General features: G+C 39.2%; 1 protein-coding gene across 12 annotated transcripts in view; it reads left to right on the top strand.

The window, feature by feature from the left end:
* WASF1 (WASP family member 1) overlaps positions 1-27,196 on the top strand; it is a 103,911-nt gene that overhangs the window by 55,817 nt on the left and 20,898 nt on the right. For 4 of the 12 annotated variants that reach the window (XM_075747877.1, XM_075747883.1, XM_075747886.1 and 1 more), the window contains exon 2: positions 20,396-20,556. In XM_075747877.1, coding sequence (XP_075603992.1) covers positions 20,424-20,556 — 133 coding nt within the window. In that variant the 5' untranslated portion in view covers positions 20,396-20,423. Of the gene's footprint in view, positions 1-1,132; positions 1,214-15,051; positions 15,127-20,395; positions 20,557-23,472; positions 23,549-23,796; positions 23,870-27,196 lie in introns of those variants that run through there. The other 8 variants (XM_075747884.1, XM_075747887.1, XM_075747878.1 and 5 more) reach the window with 6 other exon arrangements.

The raw sequence follows: 27,196 nt of genomic DNA, 5'->3' as shown, positions 1-27,196 counted from the left end.
TTTTGGAGTCTTTCTTCTGGTTCTAAGATTAATTTTTCTGAATGTTTTCTTCAACCTCCTTAGTTTCAAAGCCATATTAAGACTTTGTAAGCCTCAGTAGAGGAAACAGCAATTCCACTGCAACAATTTTTGTGCTTGGTGTTCATTGCACCTCAGACATCACCTTGTATCTTTGCTTAGGAGATGCTTCCTCTTAGCTCTAACTTCTTCCTGACACCTCTTTGGGATCAGGCCTGAAGCAGTTTCACCTTGAAAGGAAGTACTCAACATCATTCTGTTCAGTAACCCCTACATCTAGTCTGATTCCCTAGCAGCCCTCAGCCTTGCCATCTCCATCTCGTCAGTTACCTTTTTTTTTTTCTTTTTTCTTTTTTCTTTTTTCTTTTTTCTTTTTCTTTTTTCTCTTTTTTCTTTTTTCTTTTTTCTCTTTTTTCTTTTTCTTTTTCTTTTTTCTTTTTCTTCTTTTTTCTTTTTTCTTTTTGTTTGACTGAAATAACAAGAAGCTACTCTTCTAACTAGAGAGAGATGGAATTAATCCTTCTCGTCTCAAGAAGAGAATTTAGTGCAATTTTTTTCTAATGCCAAAAAGAAAGAAATCTTTGATCAGAGAAGTTTGGATGCCTGTACTTGCTGGTTCAAGATAACATGTAAGACATGATGATACTGTCTCTTCAATAGAAGTATAGGCCCACATCTCTTGATTTTGAGGATGCTTCTATATCCTCTGTCTGGCAGAAAACACCTTGCATTTTGTAGTGATCTGGCCATTATCGTTGTGTGCTGTTGCAGCTGTTACGTTCCTGTGCATAAAGTGTCCCTTCAGTGGTGTAAAAAGAATAGCTCTTTTCTCTTTATTAGTTAAAGGCTCCCTGCAAATCATTTTGGGATATCAGTAAATCTAAGAAGTCTCTGCTAACCCCTGTGCAAACCCCTGGAGAATAGCAGAACCATTCTGGACTTGGTTTCCAGCTATGTTTACCTTCTCCAAGCTGTGTTCTTTACAATATCTTTTCCTAGTGTTTCCTTACATCCTCTTCCCATACAGTGGTGAGCTCCTTAGGTATTCTGGGCCACATAGCAGTCTGCCCCTATGTTAAATCCCATGCTAAATTCCACATCCGCTCCTTTTCAGGCATGTCTCCGGATTATGTGGATTCCTGACTGGTGTTTCGTCAATGTACTAGTTACAGTCTCCTGGACAGTCTTCTCATCTGTAAGTTAATAAAGTAACCTGAATCAGTATCTAAAGAACACCTCTTGACTTGAACCAAAGTCCACGTGATAATTAAGGTATTCTGAATTTTCTTGGCTACAGAACTTGTCGTTCTGTTGGAAAGACATGTTGTTGCCTGGTTTTAATTATCTTAAATTTAATTATAATATGTTTTAATTATGTAAAACTGGGGAGATAATAAAGGACAGAAGTACCCTTGGAGGGACAGAATTTTCTAAGGAAAATGGGCAATGAAGAGCACTTTTAGAATGGGAAAAATTAATATTAATCATAAATCTAGAATGGAATTGGCATATTGTCTCTTGTCAGCTAAGGAGTGAATTGTGCTTAAATGTAATATCGGGGCAAGGATTTAACTAGATTTAAGATGGAGCTTGATTAGTTTAGTTTATGAATAGGATTATACAGTGTTGTCCTCTGCATTGCATAGGATTAGATTTGTGGTTTAAGGATGACTTATCCTACCCAAATTGCAATTTAGCCACTCAAAATACATACGTCTCAGTCAAATCTATTTATTTTCCAGGACTGTGTAACACTAGGCTCCTCCCTGCCTAGCTAAGACATTTAACTTAAGTCACCCACACGTGCTTAGAGGTGTTTAATTTGTCTATATATCTGGACAGCCTCCTAAATTCTCTACCATTCCCAGGAGAAGCTTGAAAAGGTGAGCTGGGGCTTAGATCTATGACTTCATCTCATGTGAGAGTGGTCATTACGGTCCCTGACTGATAGAGCGTTCAGTTGGTTATGCCATGTTAGAGCACTGAGAAATATGGGTGCAGCACTCAAGCTAGGTGATTTAAACCTATGTCTTCCACCTTCTAGGGGAGAAAGGGCTAGGCAATAGAGGAAAAATGCCTTTCAAGTAACCAGGACACTAAACTGGAAGGATGCATATCTAATTTTCTAATCAATAATTCTGGAGATGGTTTTATCTAATGACAATGTATATTTATTTTAATGTATAATTATTTTCTGGCATTAAGATCTGGAAACTTAGTTCTGCCATTTGCAGCTAATATCCCAATTTCTGGATAAGACTGAGCTTCCTTATTTGCTTGCTCATTTTCAAGTGCTTTCACACAAAATGTTCTGTGGCTTAATGCTTTTACTTACTGCAATAAGTGAGGAATGAATTTATGCCTCTTAATCTGGCTTCCATCCTTCAGTCAGTCTTTCCATTTCTCAAGTGAGTCCTCCAAACAGTAGGCTGTTGTTCAGGAGGCAAGAACCATCCTTCCTTTGGTCCCTATACTTAAAGAGGGCAGATACAGTTAATCTGAAGTACATGGAGGCCTTTTAGATTTCCTGTTGGTTCCATACATCCTCGGTGGAAAAAAATAATAATGTAGATGGACTGGATTGTTTTTTATAGGCACCTGTGATTTCTGTGCATTTGTGGAAGCACAGGCATTTAGCTAGGTATGGTGATTTCCTACTGCTGTCCTTGGAGACTGCTAAAGTGACTATGTTCCCAGCCATGCCGTTTTCCTCCCTTTTTCCTTGCTTGAAACCAACATTTTGATGACAGCACCAATATTTGATAATTACAATTTTATACAGTTTTATTCCAATACTGTGTCCTACATTCTCTGAATATCTACAGTTGACATATCTTAAGTGCAGAAGGAATTACTGAAATTATTGAGTTCCTTGGTTCTTACGTTATCTATCTCTGAGGTAAACAGGTATCTTTATTACTTGATTAGTATATGTACTAGTTCAAAGTCTAATAATTCCAAGCTATCTTTTCAGAGCTCCCTGTGGAGACAGCTAAAGATAATCTCATTTCTCCATCCCTATTCAATCACTATCTACCCTTTGCTAAATACTTGTAAGAGAGAAGGAGCCAACTTTATTACCTCCCTTACTAGCTCTGCCCTTCCTCTAGCTGGCTGGGTTAATCTTTTTGCTGTATTGTAGTGAATAAACAGATTCACCTTCTTTTCTTTTCCTTTTCACATCTGTAGTAGCTTGACTCCCTCAAAGGAGCCAGCAGAGATCTGTGTTTACTGTTTCCCTTATCGCAGAATACATTATGATTGTCACGTGTAATGTTTGTAATGTATGGATGTTTTCCCTGAAAACACTTTATTTTCCCTGATAGATAGGTAAATGCAGGGGTTTTTTGTTCATAGTGATTTAATAATGTTGATGCCATAAGCCTTGTAGGTATACCTTTACTGTCTCTTTATTAAGAAGTCTGATGCAAGAGGAACACACAATTGAAAACAGTCTTCTGACCTGATGAAGATAAGTTTCTTTGCAGAGCTTCCAAATACTAATAGTTTGTATCTGCTTGAAACTGAGGTAGCATTTCCAGTTCAGTGACTGTAGCTTTCATTCACATGGATTTTGTATTTCCAAGCCCAAATCAGAAAGTACAAAAATGTACGAATTTCAAAATGTTATCTCTTGTTTGTGCCACCAGTTATTTAAGCTAGTAACTTTAAATAATTGATATTTGAAGCATAGCACAAAACCAAGTTATTTTAAAAACCAAGTTTTCAAACCTGGGGTCAAGAAAAGGAGGTTAATGAAGTCATTCTTTCTTTGTCTGTTTGACTGTGATTCCTGTTTCATCCCAATAATTTCTAAACTGCTGTCTGATTTGAGCCAAATTTCATAGGGGAACAGATATTTGAAAGATTGTCAAAGTCCTGCACATATTATGAAAATGTATGTCTTTGCAAATGTTATGGGTAATGGAAAGGTGACAGTGTTAGTTTACATGTAAATAGATACAGGAAACCAGAGAGGAAAGGCATCTTACAGATATCCCAATTATGGGAACAGCTTTAGTTAAAGCTCACAATCAACCATGACAAAAGAGCCTTGAGAGGACTAGCTTTAATTAGTTCCAGTGTTCACAAAAAAAAAATTAGTTTTCTCTGCAATATTTATTTCTTTCCTGGCAAGAATATTTCTCAAACACAAGACATGGACAGTGAAAGTAAATGCTGGCTAGAATTAATTCTAGTATTTAAATTTAGGAAAAAATACATGTATAAATATGAGGTGTTTAAATGCTTCTTATGAAATTGTGAGGAAATTAATTTTGTCTAGAATATAAGGGTTTTTTCTATGATCTATTTTAAGGTATTTAAATTACAGCTTGCAAAAATTATGAAATATTAGAAATAATTGATTAAAATTTAACAAGTTTTAAAACTTTCATGCAGGTAATCCCTACTTGCTACATAAATTTGCTAAATGAGTGCTGATTCTTTTATAGGCCAAAGGATGCAGCCTTTCATCAGAGTGTTATAACAGAAAGGCAAATAGCATCACATTTCTTGTTAGTAAATATTGGCGTGAGCAGTTTCTTTGATTTTCTGTAAAAGATTATTTATTCTTTGGAAGTCATATAAATTAGACTAATAGAAAAAAACACCCTTCCTATTGCAACTTATAAATATGGTCCTAAGAAGAATCTCATTTAACTTCAGAATAGCTACTTAAAGGACCAAGAGTTTAAGAGTCCAGACCTCAACCTGCAAAGGACATACAAACTAGAAACTTAATCGGGGGGGAAAAAAACCCCTAAATTTGCAAAATTGAATTTATGCAGGTGTGAGTTTAGAGCAGGTGATAGCAACAAATAATGCTATAACTGAAAGAATTCATAGAAACATAGAATGGTTTGGGTTGGAAGGAACCTCAAAGATCTTCTAGTTCCAATCCCCCTGCCATGGGCAGGGACATGATCAGGTTCACTGAACCAGGTTGCCCAAAGCCCCATTCACCTGGGCCTTGAACACTTCCACAGCTTCTCTGGGCAACCTGTTCCAGTGCCTCACTACCCTCACAGTAAAGAATTTCTTCCTGATAGACTGCCATAAGGTCTCCGCAGAGCCTTCTCTTCTCCAGCCTGAATAAGCCTAACTCTCTCAGCCTGTCCTCATAGGAGAGGTGCTCCAGCCCTCTGATCAGCTTCGTGGCCCTCCTCTGGACTCGCTCCAACAGCTCCATGTCTCTCCTGTACTGGGGCCCCCAGAGCTGGATGCAGTACTCCAGGTGGGGTCTCACAAGAGCAGAGTAGAGGGGGAGAATCACCTCCCTCGACCTGCTGGTCACGCTGCTTTTGATGCAGCCCAGGATACAGTTGGCTTCCTGCGCTGCAAGCGCACATTGCTGCCTAAACACCATCCTGATATTTAGACTTGTGTAGGTATGCTCATGTAATACAAATGCATCCAGAATGCTGTTTTCACTTTTGGATACCACATTGCTAGAATAATGCTGATAGATTAGATGATACTTGAGTAAGAGTAATAAACATTACTGGAATGAGTGACACTTAAATTTTTTTACCTCCTAAATAAGACCAAAAATGTGTAACTTAGTAGAACAGCTAGCAAAGAAAGGGTATGTGTGTTGGGTTTGCATGGCAAGGTTTTGGTAGCGGGTGGGGGCTACAGGGGTGGCTTCTGTGAGAAGCTGCTAGAAGCTTCCCCTGTGTCTGACAGAGCCAATGCCAGCCGGCTCCAAGATGGACCCGCTGCTGGCCAAGGCCAAGCCAATCAGTGCCTCTGTGATAACATATTTAAGAAAGAGAAAAACACTTAGAGAGAGGTTTTGCAGCCGGAGGGAGGAGTGAGAAGATGTAAGAAACTCTGCAGACACCCAAGGTCAGTGCAGAAGGAGGGGGAGGAGGTGCTCCAGGTGCTGGAGCAGAGATCCCCCTGCAGCCCCTGGTGAAGACCATGGTGAGGCAGGCTGTCCCCCTGCAGCCCATGGAGGGAGGATGAGGGGGTGTAGAGATTCCACCTGCAGCCCGTGGAGGACGCCACACCGGAGCAGGTGAAGACACCTGAAGGAGGCTGTGGCCTGTGAGAAGCCCATGCTGGAGCAAGCTCCTGGCAGGACCTGTGGACCCGTGGAGAGAGGAGCCCACGCCAGAGCAGGTTTGCTGACAGGACTTGTGACCCTGTGGGGGACCCCACGCTGGAGCAGTTTGCTCCTGAAGGTCTGCACCCCGTGGGAGAGACCCACGCTGGAGCAGTTCGTGAAGGACTCTAGCCCGTGGGAGAGACTCATGTTGGAGACGTTCGTGAAGGGCTGTCTCCTGTGAGAGGGACTCCATGCTGGAGCAGGGGAATGAAGAGAGGAGTCCTCCCCCTGAGGATGAAGAAGCAGCAGAAACACCGTGTGAGGAACTGACCGTAACCCCCACTCCCCGTCCCCCTGTGCCGCTGAGGCGGGGAGGGGGTTGAAGCTGGGAATGAAGTTGAGCCTGGGAAGATGGGAGGGGTGGTGGGAGGTGTTTTAAGAATTGATTTTATTTCTCATTCCTCTACTCTGTTTTGCTTAGTAATAAATTAGATGAATTCCCTCTCTAAGTTCAGTCTGTTTTGCTTGTGACGATAACTAGTGAATGATCTCTCCCTGTCCTTATCTTGACCCGTAAGTTCTTTTCGTTGTACTTTTTCTCCCCTGTCTAATGAAGGAGGGGAGTGATAGAGCAGCTCTGGTGGGCACCTGGCCCTCAGCCAGGGTCAACCCACCACAGTATGACATCTATAAATACCTGAAGGTTACAAACAAGAAATAAGAACCAGTATGTGTAATCTGAAAGTCTAAGGGAACAAAACTGAGAGGGCAAGACGGAGAATTGACACATTTTCCTGTTCATGAGATGTAGTTGGTTGTAGAAGAGTTTACCCAGTTTTTGCTGGAAAACCCGTACCTAAAATGATGAAAATTGAATGGGAAAAATACTAGAAAAATTATTGTCCCAAACAGCACCACACTGGGTAGGAAACAGGCCCATCTGAGTCCTCCAGTCTTTGCTTAGCAAATCTGTTATTCACTTCAGTGAGGAGTTTTAACATTATACTGCGTGAAGGATGAAATGCTCAGTTTCTAGCCTTCAACAATATAAATCATCAGTGTTTCTGGACTGTTGAATGTTTAATAACATTTCTGTTCAAAAGTAAACAACTTCTCTGTGAATGTTAATACCTTTTTCCCTGCAGCATGTCTGTTCAAACATATTAAGTAGCATAAATGGCAGCAGACAGGGCAAAATGTTGTTTATGCACATTCACTTTTTTTGCAGCAAATCCTCTTCTGAGGAATTTTATTGTTCACAAGGGGGAAAAATTCATGTACAAAGCAGCTCAGCTAGTAATAATAAGATGATTATTACACATCTGTACATCCCACTTGATAGTTGGTGTATCTTAATTCTTCTTTTAAAACTGTGAAAAAGAAAATCAAAACCAATAATCTGTCATTCATGCATTTGCTATCAGCATAAAATGCATTTACGCATGTGGTATCATAGCATAATGTGCAGTGAAATTTTTATTTTTTAAATACATGGCTTAACTATGGCTCTTGCAGTGCTGACATCACCTCTTCAAATCTGTAGTCATGTTTTGAGGCACGATAAGCTTCTGATAGTCATTGCTGACACCTGTTACTTAGTTTAGTTAGTGAGTACTAGTTAATATAGTGTTTTTCACTGGTGGATTAGTGTACAGGAACTGCATAAGTAGCTCCTGCAGTGTATGAGGTTTCTTAGTCACAGCCCTCTGTACATTGGTCTCATTGCTACTGTAGATTCACAACATTATTTATTATTTCATTAGCATCCGATTTCCTTCTCAGATTCAGCAGTAAGGTCAACACGATGAAAGGCTCAGACGGTTGTATTCCCCTTCCTTCCTTTCCTCACCCATGCACAGCCACTCATTTTTTTTTTCCTTTTTGGCACATCATAATTTAATATTTACCAGTTGTAGCTTGGTACCAAAGGAATAATTATTTCTTAATCACTCTGCCTTCAGGGGGTTCTCCACTTGAGTCTGGGGAAAAAGGGCAGGCTTTGGCCACCGAGAGCGAGTGCTTCTGTGTTTCCTTTGTGAGGATAACTCTGTTGTTAAGGCAGGGCACTGTGCCTTGAATTCTAATTCACTTGTGTGAGGGCCAGCCTGTTTCGAAGCAGCCCGGCGCGGGAGGTGTTGGCTGCGATTAATAGTGCCACGGCACGGGGGCTTCCCCGGCGTGGGGAGTTCTGGAAGTTGGCGGTGCACCGCTGGTGGGGAATGTAGCAGTTCAGTGCTCTAGCCAGGGTGGAACACCTTATCTTCCCAGTACCCACCAGGTTATTTAGCAGCTGGGAAGTTCAGGTACCTTTGCTTTAAATATTTATTATTTACTGCCACAAAATACCATCCATTCAGAAGCAGGTGGTTGTATCCCTGCAATAGAAGTGTATTGACATTCATTTTACGTGCATTTAGTAAATTTTATAAAATTGACATATGCATTTAATAGGTCTCATCCTGAACTGGTAGAGGACTGTGTAACAAAGGTAACTGTTAATACATAGAACGTACATTTTCAAGAAAAATTTTAGAAAATTTTCAAAGGTAGTTATGATAGATACGCTAATATCACAGAAGCTGTACCCTTAGTTCTGGTACTAAGGTTTTGATTTTAAATTAACACTGGATTATCTGTCTCTGTCAAGACTATAAGAAAGAGCTTTTGTTGCAATCCATCATAGGGCTTTTGTGTTATACACCATATGTAGAAACTGTTAACAGGAAGACTAGATTAATGCTGAGAGAAAAAATGTCATCAGATAAAACATAGGTCTCAGAAAGCAATTTCAGATCACATAGTATGGTATGCATTAATACATTTTTAGCCTTTGGGGAACAGAGGAAAACTCGTAATCAAAAATTAATTTGAGCATTCTTGGCTGTACCTGAATTAGAACCCAGGATACTTCCAAAATTGTTTTTAATCAAATGACCTGACAGGAGCTCACTAGGAGAAAACTAATGAGTGTAGGGTAATCTGAATAATATTTAGTAATGCTGATAAGTTTTGCAGCTCTCTTTTTCAAATCTTACATGTAATAATTTCTATTTAGAGGTAATAGTATGTGTGCATGTATGTAACACAAATACATTGTGCATATGCTTCAGATTTTTTTAATTTACTTCTACAGAAAGCTTAATAGAAATACAAGTGCAAGGAGTCAGAGGGTTTTTTTCTTGATTAATATCCTGACAATAAAATGCAATGTGGTTCCACATGACTTAGATATTTCTCCATTAATATATGGACACATATGATGAATTTCATTAATTTTTTTTTTTTTTTTTTTTTTGTAGTAAGGTATCTTTAGAGCTCACACTTGATTGGGGACAATGATTCTATAATCTTTTCTGTGAACTATTCACAAGATTGGTTTTTGTAATTCTTCACTGTAGTTTAATACTGGAGTTTCCATATTGCAAGGAAAAGAATTGGTGATCAGAATTTTGTGTCTTTAAGATTCATATTTGGATTTGAAAAATGCAATTATATTCTTTCAGTTTCTGATTATTTACTGGTTTGTAAATTATCACAGATCATGAAGGAATTGGATCATCATATGTAACAAAAGGGGTTTTTTAACAATATTGAGAAGTAGAATTGTAAGGAAAAAACCTCCAAATACCAATTAATTCTAATCTAACAGCTGGAAATCTTTAGTGGCGATGTTTTTTTAAATATACTTAGGGATTTTTTTAAATCAGAAATTTTATTCTTTGTGTGTTCTGTGGTTTTTATGTTATATATATATTTTGGAAGTAAGTTGTTACACAAAAAAAAAGTTCACTATCTTTTTTAATTTCCATTTTTGCTTAAAACATGAAGGAAGTTTGTATGTCTAAGTGTTTCTTGCTGTAGACATGCTACACAGTATCAGGTCTAACTTTGTTCATTGAATTTTGTCTGTGAGCCAGAAACACAACTGGCTTAGTGCCTTATTGCCCCCAGCAGTCCTGCTGTTCAGGGTAGGTAGTGTTGAACCTGTTTGTTTTTTTTTTTCTCCCAAGACCAATTTGATTTAAATAGCTTCTTTATTAAGACAAACAAATGTTTTTACAGTTATTAGCAAGACACACCCAATAACTGCTGGACTTTTTTTTTCTTTTGCTTTAGATTTGTTAAATTCGATATAAACAACTTAACATTTAAAAGACACTTTCCATAGTAAGATAGAAGCTGTTGGTAGGGGGAGAAATGAAGGAAGCAACATGGTTAAAAGAATCGATGCTTAACACATTGACAAATCAGTAGGTACTTGTTTATATTCTAGAAAATCAGAGGTGAAAACAAAGAAAAAAAGTCACTTACATAAAATCAAACTGAGCTTAGCCTTGTAGAAAGAAACTATCTAAAAAGTGCCACAGTTTGTATGCTGCCCTGCTCTGAATTGTTTGTGTTTGAATTCCACTTCGTTAATAGGAATTCTGCTTAACAAAAGGGATGAGATTTGCAAATTCTGCATGCTGTTTATTTAACCCTAATTTATTTTGCACCTGTATTGGGAAAAAGAAACCAATATTGAGTTGAATATTCTTTCCTTGTATTTAGGATGCCTTAGGTTTTTGCTCTGTACACGTGATTGGAGTGAAATCTTTCATTAGGCTTGAGGGGATGAAAGGACCTTGTAAATGATGGTGGCAGCCTCTGACATCTGTGTACTGGGACAAGAGTGGCCAGTGACAGTGCAAACGAAACACTGGTGGGAGGAATCTCAGACACGTGTGTAAGGACCCTGAGGAAGCCCAGACCCACACAACAGGTTGTAGCCGGAGTCAAGCTCCAAAGATCTTCCCCAACAAAATTGGAAGTAGTATGGAAGTCCTGAGGTCTGGACTCACTCAGTAAAGTGGTTGCTGCATACTATGATGCTCTATTTTGTTAGATGTAGCTTGTTGACTTGACCTGGATTGCAATGTCTCACTTAGTGAAAATATGCTATTACCACTTCTAAAACTTGAGTTGGCCCCTGTAGTTATGAATTGGTATGTCGACTTTCTCCCCTGAAATACTGCTGTTGTTTCTATTAATGAAGTCGTACTTGCTGGATTAGCAGCACCACTCTGCTGTTACTAGGGGGTCATATTTTGCAGTGTTACCCATGCTGTGAATTCTGCTGTTGGTGCCATCACTGGAGTTAGCTCAGTTATCTCACTGGAGTTGCTGCCATTGCTGGAGTAACAGTCATTTAAGATTAAGAGGTTTTGGAAAAAAACTAATTTATCATAGATAAAGCTCTTAAAAGTCAGCATACAAATAATTAATCATTCCATTTCTTCTCACTCATAACTTTCCAAAATTGCCTTAATTTTTATTATACTATTTCATGATGGTCACAACCCTTATAGAGCTGAAAATATAAACTTGGTTTTTTCAGTGTAAAAAATTTACTGTCACTTTTTTCATTGGTTTAGCTGAATAAAGGTGAAACTTAGACATTTTGGCAAGGAAGTAGATGTAGCTGTGGTTTGTATCTATAATCAAAGCCATAATTTCCAAGTGGTTTTTCCATGTGCTTTAAAGGCGAGTGTGCCTCTGTGTATGTGCAGGTGTGTGTGCATGCATGGGGAAGAGATTGTAGTCTTAGGATACGCATCTGGGAGAAAATTGGCTGGATGGTAGTAGCTGAAAAGTAGTTTTTTAGCACTGTCTGTAATTATGCCTTAAAGATTTAGTAGAACTCAAGTCCAACCCATTTTTGTGACTGTGTTGTCTGTTTTCTGCTTATCTGGCATGACAGCTGTACTGAGAAGGAACAACCTGTAACCATAGGAGGAAAATAATAATTGTCACAGATAATTAAAACAATACAGAAGTCAGTCAATATTAAATACAGAATAAAATAACAAATGCATTTAAAAATATATTTTATCATTTTATGTGTTATAAGTATGTTCATTATTATCTTGCAAATCAAATGGTTTACTATACAACGTTACTGAGATAGACTTCAGTGGCCCATTGACATATTATATTAATCCATCCCTGCATAATCTTATTTTCAGTTCAGCAACACAATATAAAGAGAACGTTTAAGAGACTGTTACTGGTATTACTTCAGGAACAGTATTTTTTATATTTGTGACTACAAATAAGAAACATTTTATTAGTGACTCTGTGGTTTAATAAAAGAAGGTACATTTTATTAGTGACTCTGTGGTTTAATAAAAAAAGAAAATGTGAACTTCCTTTATATACCCTGTATAGTTATTGCTCCTTATGTTGACCATATGTGTAGCAATATTTTTGAATAGTATAGGAAGTATTAAGATGTAAACAATTCATTTTACGCTCATTCTTAAACAGCAGTGATGTCAACATCACTTTCTAGTAATATATTTTGCATTTATTTTCTTTGACACTGCTTTTTAGTTACAATAAGATCATCTTTCCCAAGTCATCTGCAGTTAGAAAAATTTTTGAGAGCAAGTTGCAGAAGACTGAGATTTGAGGGAAGCGTTCCAAGGAGAAGATCTTTCGTTCTGTGACGTGGTTCATAACAGAAAGGATTGCAAAACTGTAATTTTAACAGGTTTCTGTTGAATTGTCAATTTAAGATGTCAGTTGTCATCTTGTCAGTTCCAGGCTGTATCCTCTAAAGGATGTTAATTGCCTTTAGGGTTTTGAAATCGTTATGTTGACTCAGCAGTAGGTGGTGGTGGCCTGCTTTCTTGAAGGACGCCATACTGCTGGTGTCTGGTTTTTTCTCAAGCTTTTACCTGGACCTTGATTTTGCAGTGAGAGCTGTGGAGAAACAAGCTGCACGAAGTCTTTGCACACTTGCCTTTTCATAGTAGAGGTGTTCATTATAAAATCGTCATCTTTGGATTTTCTGCAACTGGTAGTATAATTAAAATTTGACAAGAGAACAAGCTTGTTTTGTTAACCGAACAATTCTGATTTTACCAGATTCATTAATACATTTGAGGATTTTTATTAGCTACTTTCATTACTTCACAGTCCTAAAGTCTGTGTAGTGTAGGTGCAGTTAGTACATGGTTATATAAGTAAGTATAAAAACTATTGTGTATTCTATTTCTGTTTCTAAGGGTGGGTGGGGGAAGCATTAAATTGATTGTTGCGTTTCAAACTGTGGTCTGTTCTGCCAGCAGCTAGAATGTGATCGATTAAATGAGGCATATGAAAGGCATAGCTATTGCACATTGTTAAAGGAAAATTACAAGAAGTACGGTAATATTAAGGCATAAAGATATGCTGTGGAAGTGGTTAGAATTAAATTTAACCCCGTGAAAGCAAAAGCATTCAGCGTTGCATTATTGGTATATTGTAAAAATTACAGATTGATGTCTTTAATACTAAGAAAATAATGCCAAGTTTAGTAAAGATAAAATGTAACCTAATCAGAAGTAAACTTTCATTAAAAAAGACTAGTCTTATGAAAGGAAAATTGAAGTATAGTTTAATTACCAGTAAACTGTTGGGCAGGTTGGTTAGTTTTCCACACCTTTATGCTGTGCTTTCATTCCTACTTGTGTTACTGTACTTGCTAGAAAACCCGAATCATTACTGTGACAACTGACATTTCAATTTTTTCACAAGCTTCTAGTAATGTAACATTTCTCCACACATCTTGCAATCCTGAGGTATTTCTAGAGGAGCGCATTGAAGGGAAAATGATATGGTTCCCTACACCGGTGTCCCCCAGGGCCTTCTCTGGGTATCAGCAGCAGGGCGAAAGCATCCTGGGCAGAGCTGCGGGAGCAGCGCTGCTCCTGTGGAGTGGGCACGGGGGCGAGTGTCCCCAGAGCAGGTTCGCAGCTGCTGCCAGCAGTGTTTGAGAAGTATGCGACAGAGAGGAGAGTGTCACCCATAAGGCTCCTCATAGCTGAAGAGGGCTGTGCAGCACACTAAACAACTTGCCTTTTGAAAAGAGTGTGGTCAAATCTTATTGAGGCTGTTCTTCTAAAAAGATACTAATTAACTTTCATTAGTGCCATTGTTCTGAGGTTCTTTAGGTAAGAGGAATTCATTGAAAAAGTAGCTGGAGCATTTTACCTAGTCCCTAAAAAAATCATGTATCAAAGCGTGATAGATTAATAAAAACATGAGACAGTCATTATGTACACACATTCGTATGCTGTACTCATACTTGCAGCCTATGTGTGGGGGATGAGGTTGTGCAGCTGAAGTAGCAGAGGGGTTTCTAAAGATTAGAGTTGGCTTCTCAAGTGGCTTCAGAGTGCTTCAAAGGATGCATAGGAAGTGAGGGAGAAGAGTTTTCAATAGTGGCTCTGCAAAAGAGGTCGGCATCTCTTTGTAAACAGGAGTTTTAGTTTAAAATCAGTATAGAGTAAAGCACTTCCATTTAACTTGAGTGTAAACTAGTGCTGCTTCATAAGAATTGCCTCAAAGATTTGTATGGGACGGTGGGGAAGAGGAGACACTTGTCTTTGAGGATTGGCTTCCCCTCCCTGAGTTTTGAGCTGGGGAGCAGTGGGGCTGAGGGGGAGGGAGAGCTCTGAGACCCGTGAGACAGGAGGAGAGCTGTGAGCCTCTGAGGAGGTGTCATGTAACCTTTCCGCCTAGGGATGGATCCTCTTCTGCACTGAAGAGCTGCTTCTCTCTCTTCTGCCTGGCTGGGCTTATGAACAGTTTCCAAGGCTTACTTAGGAGCAACATGGTCAGAGCATTTTATGATCTAGGAATGAATTTCTCCTTTGCTGCCCGAGGGCCTTGGGTAATGTATGGTTTGCAAGCAGGGGTGTGTGTATTTTTTTGCTTTTAACCTAAAGGATATACTAGATTATAACAATGCCTATTTTGTTTTTTTCCAATTTCCCAGCTCTAAAGCTGCATAATAAATGTAGTGATTGCAGAATTTTTCAGCTTTCTTGATAAGAACTGCATTAGGAAAGACATCTTTTATAGGAGCGAAGAAATTGTTTGAGTACAGTAAAGTTCTGTTTCCTGTTGCATACCTGTTGCTCCCCGTGCTGGGATCGCTAAGTACAACTGGGGAGGAATCATCAAGACCTTCTAGTGGTTGCAACAAACTGCAAAGAATATGTGGTCCGTAGTGGACAAATCACCAGCAGGTACTTTTGTTGTATACAGCGTCCTGTGGCAATGAGTTCCACAATTTATGAAACATTGTCTGAAATGCCTTTTCCTTTGTTTTAAGCATGTTTGAGTGATATTTTCCTTCATTGCCTCCTTGTTCTTGTTTCTGTGGGAAACAGGGAAATACTCTCTGTTCAGGGTTTGCATAGTTTACAAACATGATGCATAATTTGGAAGGTGTCAGTTACATCTTCTGTCATTTGTTTCCCTTCCAAGTTTACTCTTGTTTTAAAACTATACCTTTTACCATACTTACTGTTCCCTCTCCTACCTTTTCTTGTTATACTATATCTTTGGGTAGGACAACCACATCTGTGTTATTTAGATATTAGAAAATGGTATTTGTGGAGTTTTGGGGAGAAAAAATGGTCAAAGAGTAGATTTTTCTGCAAATTCTAGAGGGGTCAAAGCAAGAAAATTTCCATTGTCTTACATTGACTTTTATTCAGGTTCAGAGTTGTACATTTTGAGGTCCAGGGACTTCTGGCTTAATCTCTGCTTGTGCAGCATCTTGTTATGCCTGTTGGAGAAAATGTTTGGGCCAATACTGCGTCTTTTCAGCTGTTTTGTTAGGTGTTCTATCCTAGAGACAAGTCAGACCGGTAAAGGGCAGTACACACTCAAACGCTGTTACTTAAAATCTAGCTTACAGTTGGATGGAATTACTTTTAAGTTTTGTTTGTTTGTTTTTTCTTTTAATTGCTATTACACACAGTTTTCTAAAGAATCTGTCACTTGAGCATCTGAAGCTTTATGATCTATACATGCTATATAAATTGAGCAAGTTTTTTCATGAACAATACAAAATCAAAGACGGAGAGAAGTACTACCACTTATTAACATCTTTATTATGTAAGATAAAAAGTGCACTAGCCGTCAACTGTTTTTATGCTTGTTATTTACAGATTTGTTTTTATCTTTATAACCCGGATCTATATTAGATAGATAGAAATAAGGGCTATTTCAGTTTCTTTTATAAGTAGATTTTTTTTTTTTCTGTGAAAACATTTCTTTACATACTTGCTTGGACCTCTTTTTAAAAGACTTGCCTACTGTCCTGTTTATACAACAGTATCATTAAAGCAGTAATCAAGAAAGGGCTTAACTCTGCAATTAATATTTAATTGCTTCTGTAGAACATTGCTCATGTATCATTTGTTGTGTTTCTTTTACAGTGACAGAATTGTTCCTTTATTTTCTGTTGGGGAACCACAATAACGAACCTCTAGTTAAGGATTTCTTCAGGGGCTTGTCACTGGGGGGAGAAGGGTTGTGTGCTCCTAAGACAGCAGAAATTCTGCTGGTGGAGCCTGTTTGATCTCCCTTGCTTTGTGCTACACCTGTGCCTTGTACCTGCAGGTATAAAGTCTCACTTTAACTAGAAACAATTTCTTATTGCTTCTGTCTGAGACAGTGTTCAGATTTGCACCTTTTATTTCAGTTAGCTTGTATGTAGCAGCTAGCTGTTTAGTACTTAGGTATTTAGGGACTAGAAAGGTTTAGGATATTCCTAGAAAACAAAAATAAAAATCTATTCGTATAATTTACTCCTGCCCTATGTATTTTCATAATTTCTTACTGTTAATATTGAGAAGCTAAATTACAAAATTTTAAGAACTGTATAGTCTTTCCCTTAAGCCAGTGACTAGAAAAATTATTTTCATTGGGTTTTATCCTTCAAAAGCATGAAATGTTTTTGATTGTTCTCTCAAGAAAATAAGGGCAGTAGACATGGTATTAAAATGCAATGAAGTCTGATCAGATCCTGAAAACAGAGGTGTTTCTCAGGCAGACTTAAAGATCCTGCCTGGGTCCCTCAGCTATGAGCCCTGGCTTCAGTGAAAGAATATACTCCCAGGAAAAATAGTAAGGAGAAATCTAAGCAGTCTGTGAGAGGAAAATATTCCATTGTAGTTGTCTTTGACTTTTAATTCCCTATGCTGTTCTAGGTCAGCAAAATTTCAGCTCTACAACCATGGCCTTATGTTATTCTTATACAAAAAATTTCTCCGTTTAGACCAAGTAAAGATTAACAGTGGCTAAATATATACTGTAGGGAAGATGCATTCTGTGGCGCAGCACGAAGCCCTAGCGGCATCCTGGGAACATTTTGGGATAAAGCTTCTAGGCAGATGGAGGACGGATGAATCTGTGGCAGGGTCTCTGATTGAGGGACTGGGACTGCAGGATGTGTTGTGGAAAACTTTCTGCCTTGCTGTCAGGAGAAAGTGCAATGTCTTCCACAACAGGAAGGCAGACTATGTCATACCAATTCCAAGTGTGTCCATTTTCTGCGTATCAAGTGGAAGTTTTGCATTGGTCATTCAGAGTTTTACATGACAGATGATGGAAAAATTGCAGAATTTTAGGAAATCTGTTTTTCATGAAGAAAATTTTTAATAGATCTTAATAAGCAGCACTAATAAGATGAGAGACATGACTTGTCCCATGGGAAACTCCTTCCGATCAATGCCATGGGTGCAGAAAATTACAAGCCTGGGATTCACAGCCCGAGATGATTCTTGTGCTGTCTGCAGAACTAGTAAAGATTGTTGATTAATTTAACATATGTGGATTTGGGAAGGTGTGGAGGGGTAAGATTTCTGAGTCGTGGAGGACTTTGCACTATAAGTTTCCTGAGGAGACTTTTGTATTTGGAAGATGTATTCTTAGGTGAATTTATTGCCAGTAGCAGTGTAGGTGGAAGGGAAACATCTTCTCTTTTCTTATTTTAGAATCATAGAATGGTTTGGGTTGGAAGGGACCTCAAAGATCATCTAGTTCCAGCCTTCCTGCCATGGGCAGGGACACCTCCACTAGACCACGTTGCCCAAAGCCTCATCCAACCTGTCCTTAAACACTTCCAGGAAGCTGGCTTCCACAGTTTCTCTGGGCAACCTGTTCCAGTACCTCACCACTCTAACAGTAAAGAATTTCTTTCTAACATCTAATCTAAATCTACCCTCCTTCAGCTTGAACCCATTACCCCTTGTCCTGTCACTACACTCCCTGATAAACAGTCCCTCACCAGCTTTCCTGTAGGCCCCCTTTAGGTACTGGCAGGTCGCAGTTAGATCTCTCCAGAGCCTTCTTTTCTCCAGGCTGAACAATCCCAACTCTCTCAGCCTGTCCTCAGAGGAGAGGTGCTTCAGCCCTCTGATCAGCTTCGTGGCCCTCCTCCGGACTCGCTCCAACAGCTCAATGTCTCTCCTGTACTGGGGCCCCCAGAGCTGGATGCAGTACTCCAGGTGGGGTCTCACAAGAGTGGACTAGAGGGGCAGGATCACCTCCCTTGACCTGCTGGTCACACCTCTTTTGATGCAGCCCAGGACACGGTTGGCTCTCTGAGCTGCAAGTTCACACTGCTGGCTCATGTTGAGCTTCTCATCAGTCAATACCCCCAAGTCCTTCTCCTCGGGGCTGCTTTCAATCCATTCCTTGCCCAGCCTGTAGTTGTGCTTGGGATTGTGTTGACCCACGTGCAGGACCTTGCACTTGGCCTTGTTGAACTTCATGCGGTTCGCACGGGCCCACCTCTCCAGCCTGTCAAGGTCCCTCTGGATGGCATCCCTTCCCTCCAGCGTGTCGACCACACTACATAGCTTGGTTTCATTGGCAAACTTGCTGAGGGTGCACTCGATCCCACTGTCCATGTCGCCGACAAAGATGTTGAACAGTGCCGGTCCCAGTACCGACCCCTGAGGAACACCACTCGTCAGTGTTCTCCACTTGGACATTGAGCCGTTGACCACAACTCTCTGAGTGCGACCATCCAGCCAATTCCTTATCCACCGTGTGGTCCATCCATCGAATCCATGTCTCTCCAATTTAGAGACAAGGATGTCATGCAGGACAGTGTCAAATGCTTTGCACAAGTCCAGGTAGATGGTGTCTGTCACTCTTCCCTTGTCCACCAACACTGTAACCCCGTCATAGAAGGCCACCAAGTTTGTCAGGCACGATTTGCCCTTAGTGAAGCCGTGTTGGCTGTCCCCAATCACCTCCTTATTTTCCATGTGCCTGAGCATAGTCTCCAGGAGGGTTTGCTCCATAATCTTGCCAGGCACGGAGGTGAGACTGACCGGCCTGTAGTTCCCTGGGTCTTCCTTTTTTCCTTTCTTAAAAATGAGGGTTATGTTCCCCCTTTCCAGTCGGTGGGAACTTTGCCAGACTGCCAGGACTTCTCAAATATGATGGCAAGTGGCCTGGCCACTTCATCCGCCAGTTTCCTCAGGACCTGTGGCTGCATCTCATGAGGTCCCATGGCCTTGTACACCTTCAGGTTCCTTAGATATTCTCGAACCTGATCTTCTCCTGCAGAGGGCGGTTCTGCATTCTCCCAGTCCCTGCCTTCTGTGACCTGGGCAGTGTGGCTCAAGCGTTTGCCAGTGAAGACTGAGGCAAAGAAGTCGCTGAGTACCTCAGCCTTCCCCATATCCTGGGTAACCAGGTCACCCGTTTCATTCCGGAGGGGACCCCCATTTTCCCTCGTCCTCCTTTTATCACTAACATACCTATAGAAGCTTTTCTTGTTGTCCTTGACATCCCTGGCCAGATTTAATTCTATCAGGGCTTTGGCTTTCCTAACCTGCTCCCTGGCTGCTCGGACAATTTCTCTGTATTCCTTCCAGGCTGCCTGCCCTTGCTTCCACCCTCTGTAGGCTTCCTTTTTTTGTTTGACTTTGCCCAGGAGGTCCTTCTGCATCTATGCGGGCCTTTTAGTGTTTTTGCCTGACTTGTTCATTAGGTGTGATTTAGAAGTGATGTTTAGACTAAGAGGTGACTCTTGCTAGTAGCATGACATTACAGAATGAATGGATAAATATCTACCTTTCAGGTGGAATAGTTTGATTTTGACCTAATAATAAAGGGAATTTGTTGTTGGACTTTGCCTGGCCTGAATAAGGAAGTAGTCGCTCAAGAAGGAAATAACTCTTTAATGTTTTTGTACTGCAAAGATTTTCCTGTCTTCTTTTACAGGGGGAAAAAGAAAAAAGCTTGAACTGTAAAAAATTATTTGTCACTTCACTGGCATCTGAGTCAGGTAAAGGTTTAAAGAGAGAGAATGAAATAGTCTTTCATTGGGCAAAGAAGAAAAGATTTATGTACTCACAGAGCAATGAATTCCGTCAGTACTATGGAGGTATTTTTGTCTTGCTAGGATTAGTCAATTTAACTTTAGAAATAATCTGAATTTAAAATATAAATAAACTTACAGCAGCATTTTGTCTCCTTTCTTTACAGGTTTGCTGGTCCTCCGATACATCTCAGAATGCCGCTGGTAAAAAGAAACATAGACCCCAGGCATCTGTGCCACACAGCTCTGCCTCGAGGTATCAAGAATGAATTGGAATGTGTCACCAATATCTCCTTGGCAAATATAATCAGACAACTGAGTAGCCTAAGTAAGTACTTTGTCCTAATAGCTGTGTTTAAAACAAATTATTTTACAGTCATAGTTTTTGTGGTTGAAGTAGGAAAACCTTTTCAAATTCTCAGTAGAAAATTGTGGCTGAGCCTTCAATGTACTCCTTTTGTGGCTACTGACTAGGATGGACTTATGTGAAAGCAAGCTAGGAATTTTTCCAGCAGCACGTCGTAAAACTGTTCAGGCATATATTTCTGTTACCAGTGGAACATGACAGAAAAATATATCTAGTAGTTAATGAAGGCAGTAATTGCTAACCTTAGAACACTTGAGCAGGCAATATGACATAATGACAGCTATATCACTGGTTGCTTGATTCTTTTATCTTAAACTTTTGGTCATGTTGTGGTCATTCAGAAAATGAAGTAGTTATCTTTTAAAATTATAAACTCAGAAATGTAATTATTACACACCGTTTCAACCAGCTAAAGATTTTTCTTCCTCCTCCCTTCTGTCAACAATTTCTTACTTGGTGCATTTGAGAGGAGTGAATACTTCTCAAGCTCTAGAACTCTGAAGGCGTTTTTCTGAAAAGGCTGGTTTCTGGGTTGTTTTTCCTTTAAGTTACAGCAACTTTAAAAAGTTGTCAGATAAACCAGCATGAATTTCCAATACTACAGGTGCTTTTTAACTACTAGGACATTAGTATTTTCCAGACTACCAAAACATTAAATACTAAAGCATGCATGTGTATACATATACAATGTGAAAAGCCTTTCAGCTCCATCAGTACCTTAGGGTCATAGGTGATGTAGCCTAATTTGTTAATTAGATTGATTTAGTTATTGATTTGATGGTATACTGTATGGTGACTCTGTTTTGGCTGCCTTTCAAAGCTGTTACGGTGCTATTAGGTTGAAGAATCTAATTGAGGACACTAAATCATGCAATCGAGACAGCGATGCTTCCAGCACATAAATATGAACATTATTAGTATAGCTGCTGCAACAGTAAGGAAAATAACTATTTAAATACTTTTCAGTGAACTAAGAGCATATCAGATTAGGGTGCTATATGTGATCACCATTTGTGGTCTTGCTTCGTGTGCCAAAAACCCTCCTCAGACTAGCCGCTCATGTGCTAGCCTCCCCTTCCAAGTCACTCTTATTAATATTGTATTAATTTATTTTAGTTTGCTTGGTTTATAAATTCTTATTTGTTTATATACTCCATCAAGGAGAATTTCCTTTTGTAGAAGGCATACCAATTTACATATGAAATTTTCATTTGGAAGTTTCATCTGACCTTAAAAAAACAGCAAATCACTTGGGTTTTCAATTTAAAGAACACCAATTTCAAATTCGACATCCTGGTCTCAGTGCTTACCTATTGAGATACGGCTGCCTTTGCTATGTTTTCTCAATATATACAGACCTTATGCCTGACATAGTGTATACAACTGTTCAGGAAGAGGTCAGGATGAAGCAATATGAGAAAAGAAAGAACTCAATTAAGGGAGGAAAAACGGTATTAAAGAATATCTGTGGAATGTTCCCGCATTGTTATATGGCTTACCTAATGTATAGCACAGTTTGAGAGAGACTTTCAAGGGGAATGTAAGAGTAATTATGTAAACTCCTTTACTGTGAAAGGAATGTGGTTCTACATAAAACATGCATACATAGGGATGAACCTTAAATTAGCTGTTTTCACTTCAGAGGAGTTTCTGTCAGGAACGAGTGACTCATTAGTGGTCAAAAAGGCACATGATGTTGGAAATAGCAAGGGAAGGTAAAAGAGGAGGGAAAATGTACTAGTTTACTCTGTAACAGCAAGCCCAGAATAGGTCACTCAGAATTTTTTATAAATTAAAAACTGATGAACAGGACCTGTTACTTCATTCTTTTGTTCTTCTCTCCAAATAGCATTATTATGTTTGTAGATTTTCTATGGGCAGTGTTTATACCAACTGAACTACTGAATGACAAATGTTCCTTTTCTGAGTTTCATGCAATCAACTGATTTAGTTTTTCAACCTGTACATGTGGGGGTTTTTCATACTGTGTATGTTTTTAATAAAAAATATTTTTTCCTACAATTTTTCTACAAGAATGCATTTTGCAAAGTAATCCTTATTTCTCAATAATGTTAAGGATTGCTCTTTAAAAATGGAGATCACGTTACAAAGATATGGGTACCTATGAAAGTATTTTGTTCCAGAATTCTTTTAGCTTTTCTGCCTGTTTGTGCTAATAGCAATACAAATTCAAAAAGATCTGGGAGTTCTGGCATAGGAATTTTGTCTCCCACGTGCTTAAACCCAAATAACCAGCCTTTGCTTGGTGTGTGTCACTGTTACCGGTCTGCAGTGAGGTCTGCTGACATGCAGATAAATTTTAGTAGCTGTCTGTGAGTCACAGCCAGCAGGCATGGTTTTGCAGCAGTCCCCTGGCAACCAGCTTCTCTGCAGTCCTTCCCTTTTTGTTTTCTGTGGATAATATATATGTTTGAGAATCAGCCTTTAAGTTGTAGTCAAAATGAGGCTTCACTCTGAGAGCGGGAACTGAGTGTTGTGATAGGGTTTAATTTCCTTTAAACTACAGCTGCTTTTGCTTTTGACAGTAAAGTTATGCAAATTTAAATGAATGGTCTTTGACCTGATTAGCACTTAGTCATTTCTGCCTCTAGATTTTTCAGTTACAGCCCTTAAATAGAGCATTAATCTCCTGACATTATAACTCTCAAGACCCACCATTCTTAACCTTTCTTCTGATATATGGACAAAGAGCACTGTGATGGAATTAGAGCCTCCAGTACTTTAAATGATACCTTTTTTAGAAAAGCTAAATGTAGAGTTTTGTTATGTATGTGGTTAGATCTCCATTCTTGGAGGTAGTCATAACTTGACTGGATTAGTCAAGCAGCTGGATCTAATTGGATCTGCTTTGAGCAGGGTGTTGGACTAGATGACTTCTGGAGGTCCTTTCAACCTGAACAGGACTGTGTTTCTGTAATCGTGGATACTATGTGTAAGTTGGACATGCCTGCAGAAACAGTACCTAAAAATGACAGGAATTCTGTTTTCCAATGTTTTAATATAAAATGAAAAGAGCTTTACATCACTATGTCAGCAATAGCTTCTATGTGTCTCCATAGAAATTCTCAGTCCTTTCATAGTTTATTTGATGTGTTGCTTTTAATTGTTCAGTTTGAGAAATTTTTTGACCTTTTAAAAGAAGTAGAGATGAAGGGACTAAATATTTATTTCTGCTTTGAGCAATAGTCTTTGCCTTTCTCCCTGGAGCATGAAAACACATCAGTCTGTCTTGACACAACATACAGAATTGCCAGTAAGTAATTTTTTTCCCCTGTCTATTCCCTGTCCTCTCTAACTTAATAAAAGGATCTGTCTTCTGACAGCTTTTCTTAGCACTATGGCAACAAAAACTCTCTGGACAACAGCAACAGCTGGTTTAGTTTCCTAACCATTCTTCCCTGTATTGCTTGCTTTCTGACTGTATCTGCTTTGGAGAAGTGCTTACCTATTTTTTTCAGCAATATTGCAGATACATTAGTACTCCAGTACTACCTGAGTTGGTATGTGTTGGTGTATGTCAGGCTATAGCGTTCCAGCGTACGTGAAACACAACTGATAGCGCTGTGCAGCTGTGCCGTTGTTAGAAGATGGATAAATAGTTCTATTGTCTGCATGTAACCTCCTCATTTTCTTCACAGCTATTGACCAATCTTGTTTTTCCTTTTATTCATCTGTTCCCTGTACACAGAATCTCCAGTATCACATAAGAAACCTAACTGGTGGGGTTTGTTCTTGGCCCTGGTCTCTGACACCTCCATCTGGGGAGGAGAACATTTCTCCTTTTCAGTATGTTCCTTTAATGAATATTTATATTGCAGGCATTCAAACCAGAACTTTTGTTCAATCATAGCAAGATGTCATTTCCTTTTTTTCCTTCTACCTCTTTATAAAGAAAGATAATGCTGCATAACTCTGCTAAGCTGGAGTGTCTTTTGTATTAGTGAAAAAAAATTTCAATTAACATTGGGCCTTCAGTAGCCTTTCCCCTCTTTCTATCTTTTCTTCACACTACTTCCTATTTTTACCATGTTCTCCTAGTTAGTTATTTCTTTTCCTCACCCCTTATTTGTTAGGTTTCAGGAGTGAAACCCGGACTTTCGAGCATATTATTTCTCCCCCTTTCTTCCACTCTCAGATGCTTTTAACTTTTCTTCCTTACTTTTTGCTTACCATGCCATCCCCTAGAGGACTTTAAACACTGCTTATGTTGTGCGAGGCATTTTCTCACCACAGGAAAACCTTCCGTGGCTTAAGGTGTTATCATTCAATAAGTGGGAAACATTTCTCCGGAAATACTTACTGGCAAGGTCTCTGGACTGCAACTAATCTTTAGAACCAGGCCTCTTCAGCTCAAAGACCAGCCTCTCTCTCTTCATCCTGTCAGGACAACATCTTCAGCACATGGTGAGGCCCCTGCATGTTGCGTGATTGGAGGTAGATCTCTGCAGATCTGCAGCTAGAGCTTCAGTCAGTATTCCAGAATCAGCAGAATCCCTGGGCTGGTCCTGCCCTGGGAATTCTCCTTCTTACTGGTCTCACAAGCATATTTAGTATTCTCTGTGAATTTTCTTCATTAGTCACCCCTCTTTCTTCATTATTACTCTGATGGCCAAGGAAGACTAGAGAAAGTGGGGTAAGGGAACTCATGGACTTGGAAAACTGAAGGCTTACTCAGCTTTTCGGAGACCCCATCCTCTCAAAGACTTCTGTCTTGTTTCTTGATGTTGTCTCCCCAGCAGCGGCACTGTTGGCAAAGTGATGCTGTTTCATCTCCACCTCAGATGATAATGAGGGGATGAACAAATAAATGGTCATTAATTTCTCATTGAAAACAACTATGTGTTAGCAGAACAAAGTCCTACCTGTCATTAATTCCTTGGCTACATAGTGAATGCAGGTGATATTAAAAAAGGAAAGGAAGAGCAAGACTTCTCTGTGAAACGATCTTTAGGAGTGGTGCCTTCAACATCAGATTCAGCTCTCGGCAGTCTCTTTCATACATTTCTGAATACCTAATGGATTATCTCAGCCAGTTTACTTGATGTCCTCAGTGGGAGGTAAGAAATGATATCTCAGACCTCCATGATTGGACATTTTTGAAGGCTGACGTTTTCTTCTTGGATGTCAACAAGAAGCATCAGACCTATTCCAGAGGTGGCCTTTAGCAGAGTTTGTTTGATACTTTTGATACCCTGATCAGGTTGTCTGATAAATGCCTGGTTCAGTTTTGCTGGCTAAAGGAACCTAGTTGTCTCTTCAGTATTCTGGTATTCCTGTTACAATTCTTAAATCCAGTCCTTGTGGACTGCCCTTACACCTTCATAATGATAGGTTCCAAATTAGCATTGCTGAACTATATTTAGTATGTTGTTTTTCAGAGCTCGCTCAGCCATAGCCACTAAAGTTCTCAGGGATCTACCAAGGTTCTTATCTCCAAGCCTGGGAGATGGTTCAGTCTCCTAGCTTTTAGTCTGTCTGCTAGCCACTGAACTGTGAGATTGAAATGATCCTGATGAGAAACAAGCCTAAGGCTTCAAGTGAAACTCAGATATACCTTGATTTTTGCTAAAACATTCAATTAAATAAAATTAATGTATTGAAGACCTGACACTAATAGCTACTAGCTAGTACTCTATTTTCAGCCCATAGGTCTGTTTCAAAAGTCAGGAAAATAATTGTTCAAAAAAGGCTATCAAAACACAGGCACATTCTCGGGGGGAGGAAAGACTGCACGTCACTTCCCAGACATTTTATCTGGCTGTCATAAAAAAGGACATTGACTGACACCAGAGGGAGTTGCATTCCTGTATCCCTTTCTTACTGAAGGGTTAGTTGTGAATAGAGCCCTTTGAGAGAAGAAAAAAAGTTGTGAAAAGAATAAGGTGACTAATACATTCCTTAATTAAAAATAAATAATAATGTATCCTCTTAGTTAAATGAGAAAAAAAACCTTGAACTTTGCTAATAAAAATAAATGCCAGTATGATGGACTGAGAAGAACAACTAGTAATACTGGAGGGAATACAACTTGCCTTTTGGAAATGACAAATTTTGGTATGTCTGGTCAGTTAAGCAAGTTTGCAAGTACAGTAAAATGAGCTTTTCACAGATGTTAAAATAATTTATTTGCAGAAGTCTATATTGTCATTTAATTTAATAGGCAAACAAGATCACCGGTCTTTCTAATCTGGTATTATGTTTCCAGCTGTGACCAAGATACTAAGGCATTATTATTTTAATTGTCATAGTCATCCTTTTTATTGTACTGCATGAAACAAAAGTAGAGTTTTTCATCAAGCAGACCCATAATGATGTAAATTTCCTGAAGTGGTAATAATACTTTGGAATATTCATTCTATATAATGGAATTATTTGTGATTCCTTACTCTTCTCACATACTACCTATAAATTAAGTGGAATGACATCAGCTTTGTTTACTAATATTTTTTTTCTCATAAGATTTTTTTTCATCTGTTTGAGTCTTTTTGACACTTTGTTCAGTGTTATCACCTGTGATCCTATCTTTTGTAATCCATTCAAATTGAAGATATATTCATATGAAATACACACAGAGATGGCA

Source organism: Balearica regulorum, chromosome 3, assembly GCF_011004875.1.
Source record: "Balearica regulorum gibbericeps isolate bBalReg1 chromosome 3, bBalReg1.pri, whole genome shotgun sequence".
Taxonomy (NCBI): domain Eukaryota; kingdom Metazoa; phylum Chordata; class Aves; order Gruiformes; family Gruidae; genus Balearica; species Balearica regulorum.
The sequence above is the reverse complement of the archived record's forward strand: the minus strand, read 5'-3'. Positions and strand labels throughout refer to the sequence as shown.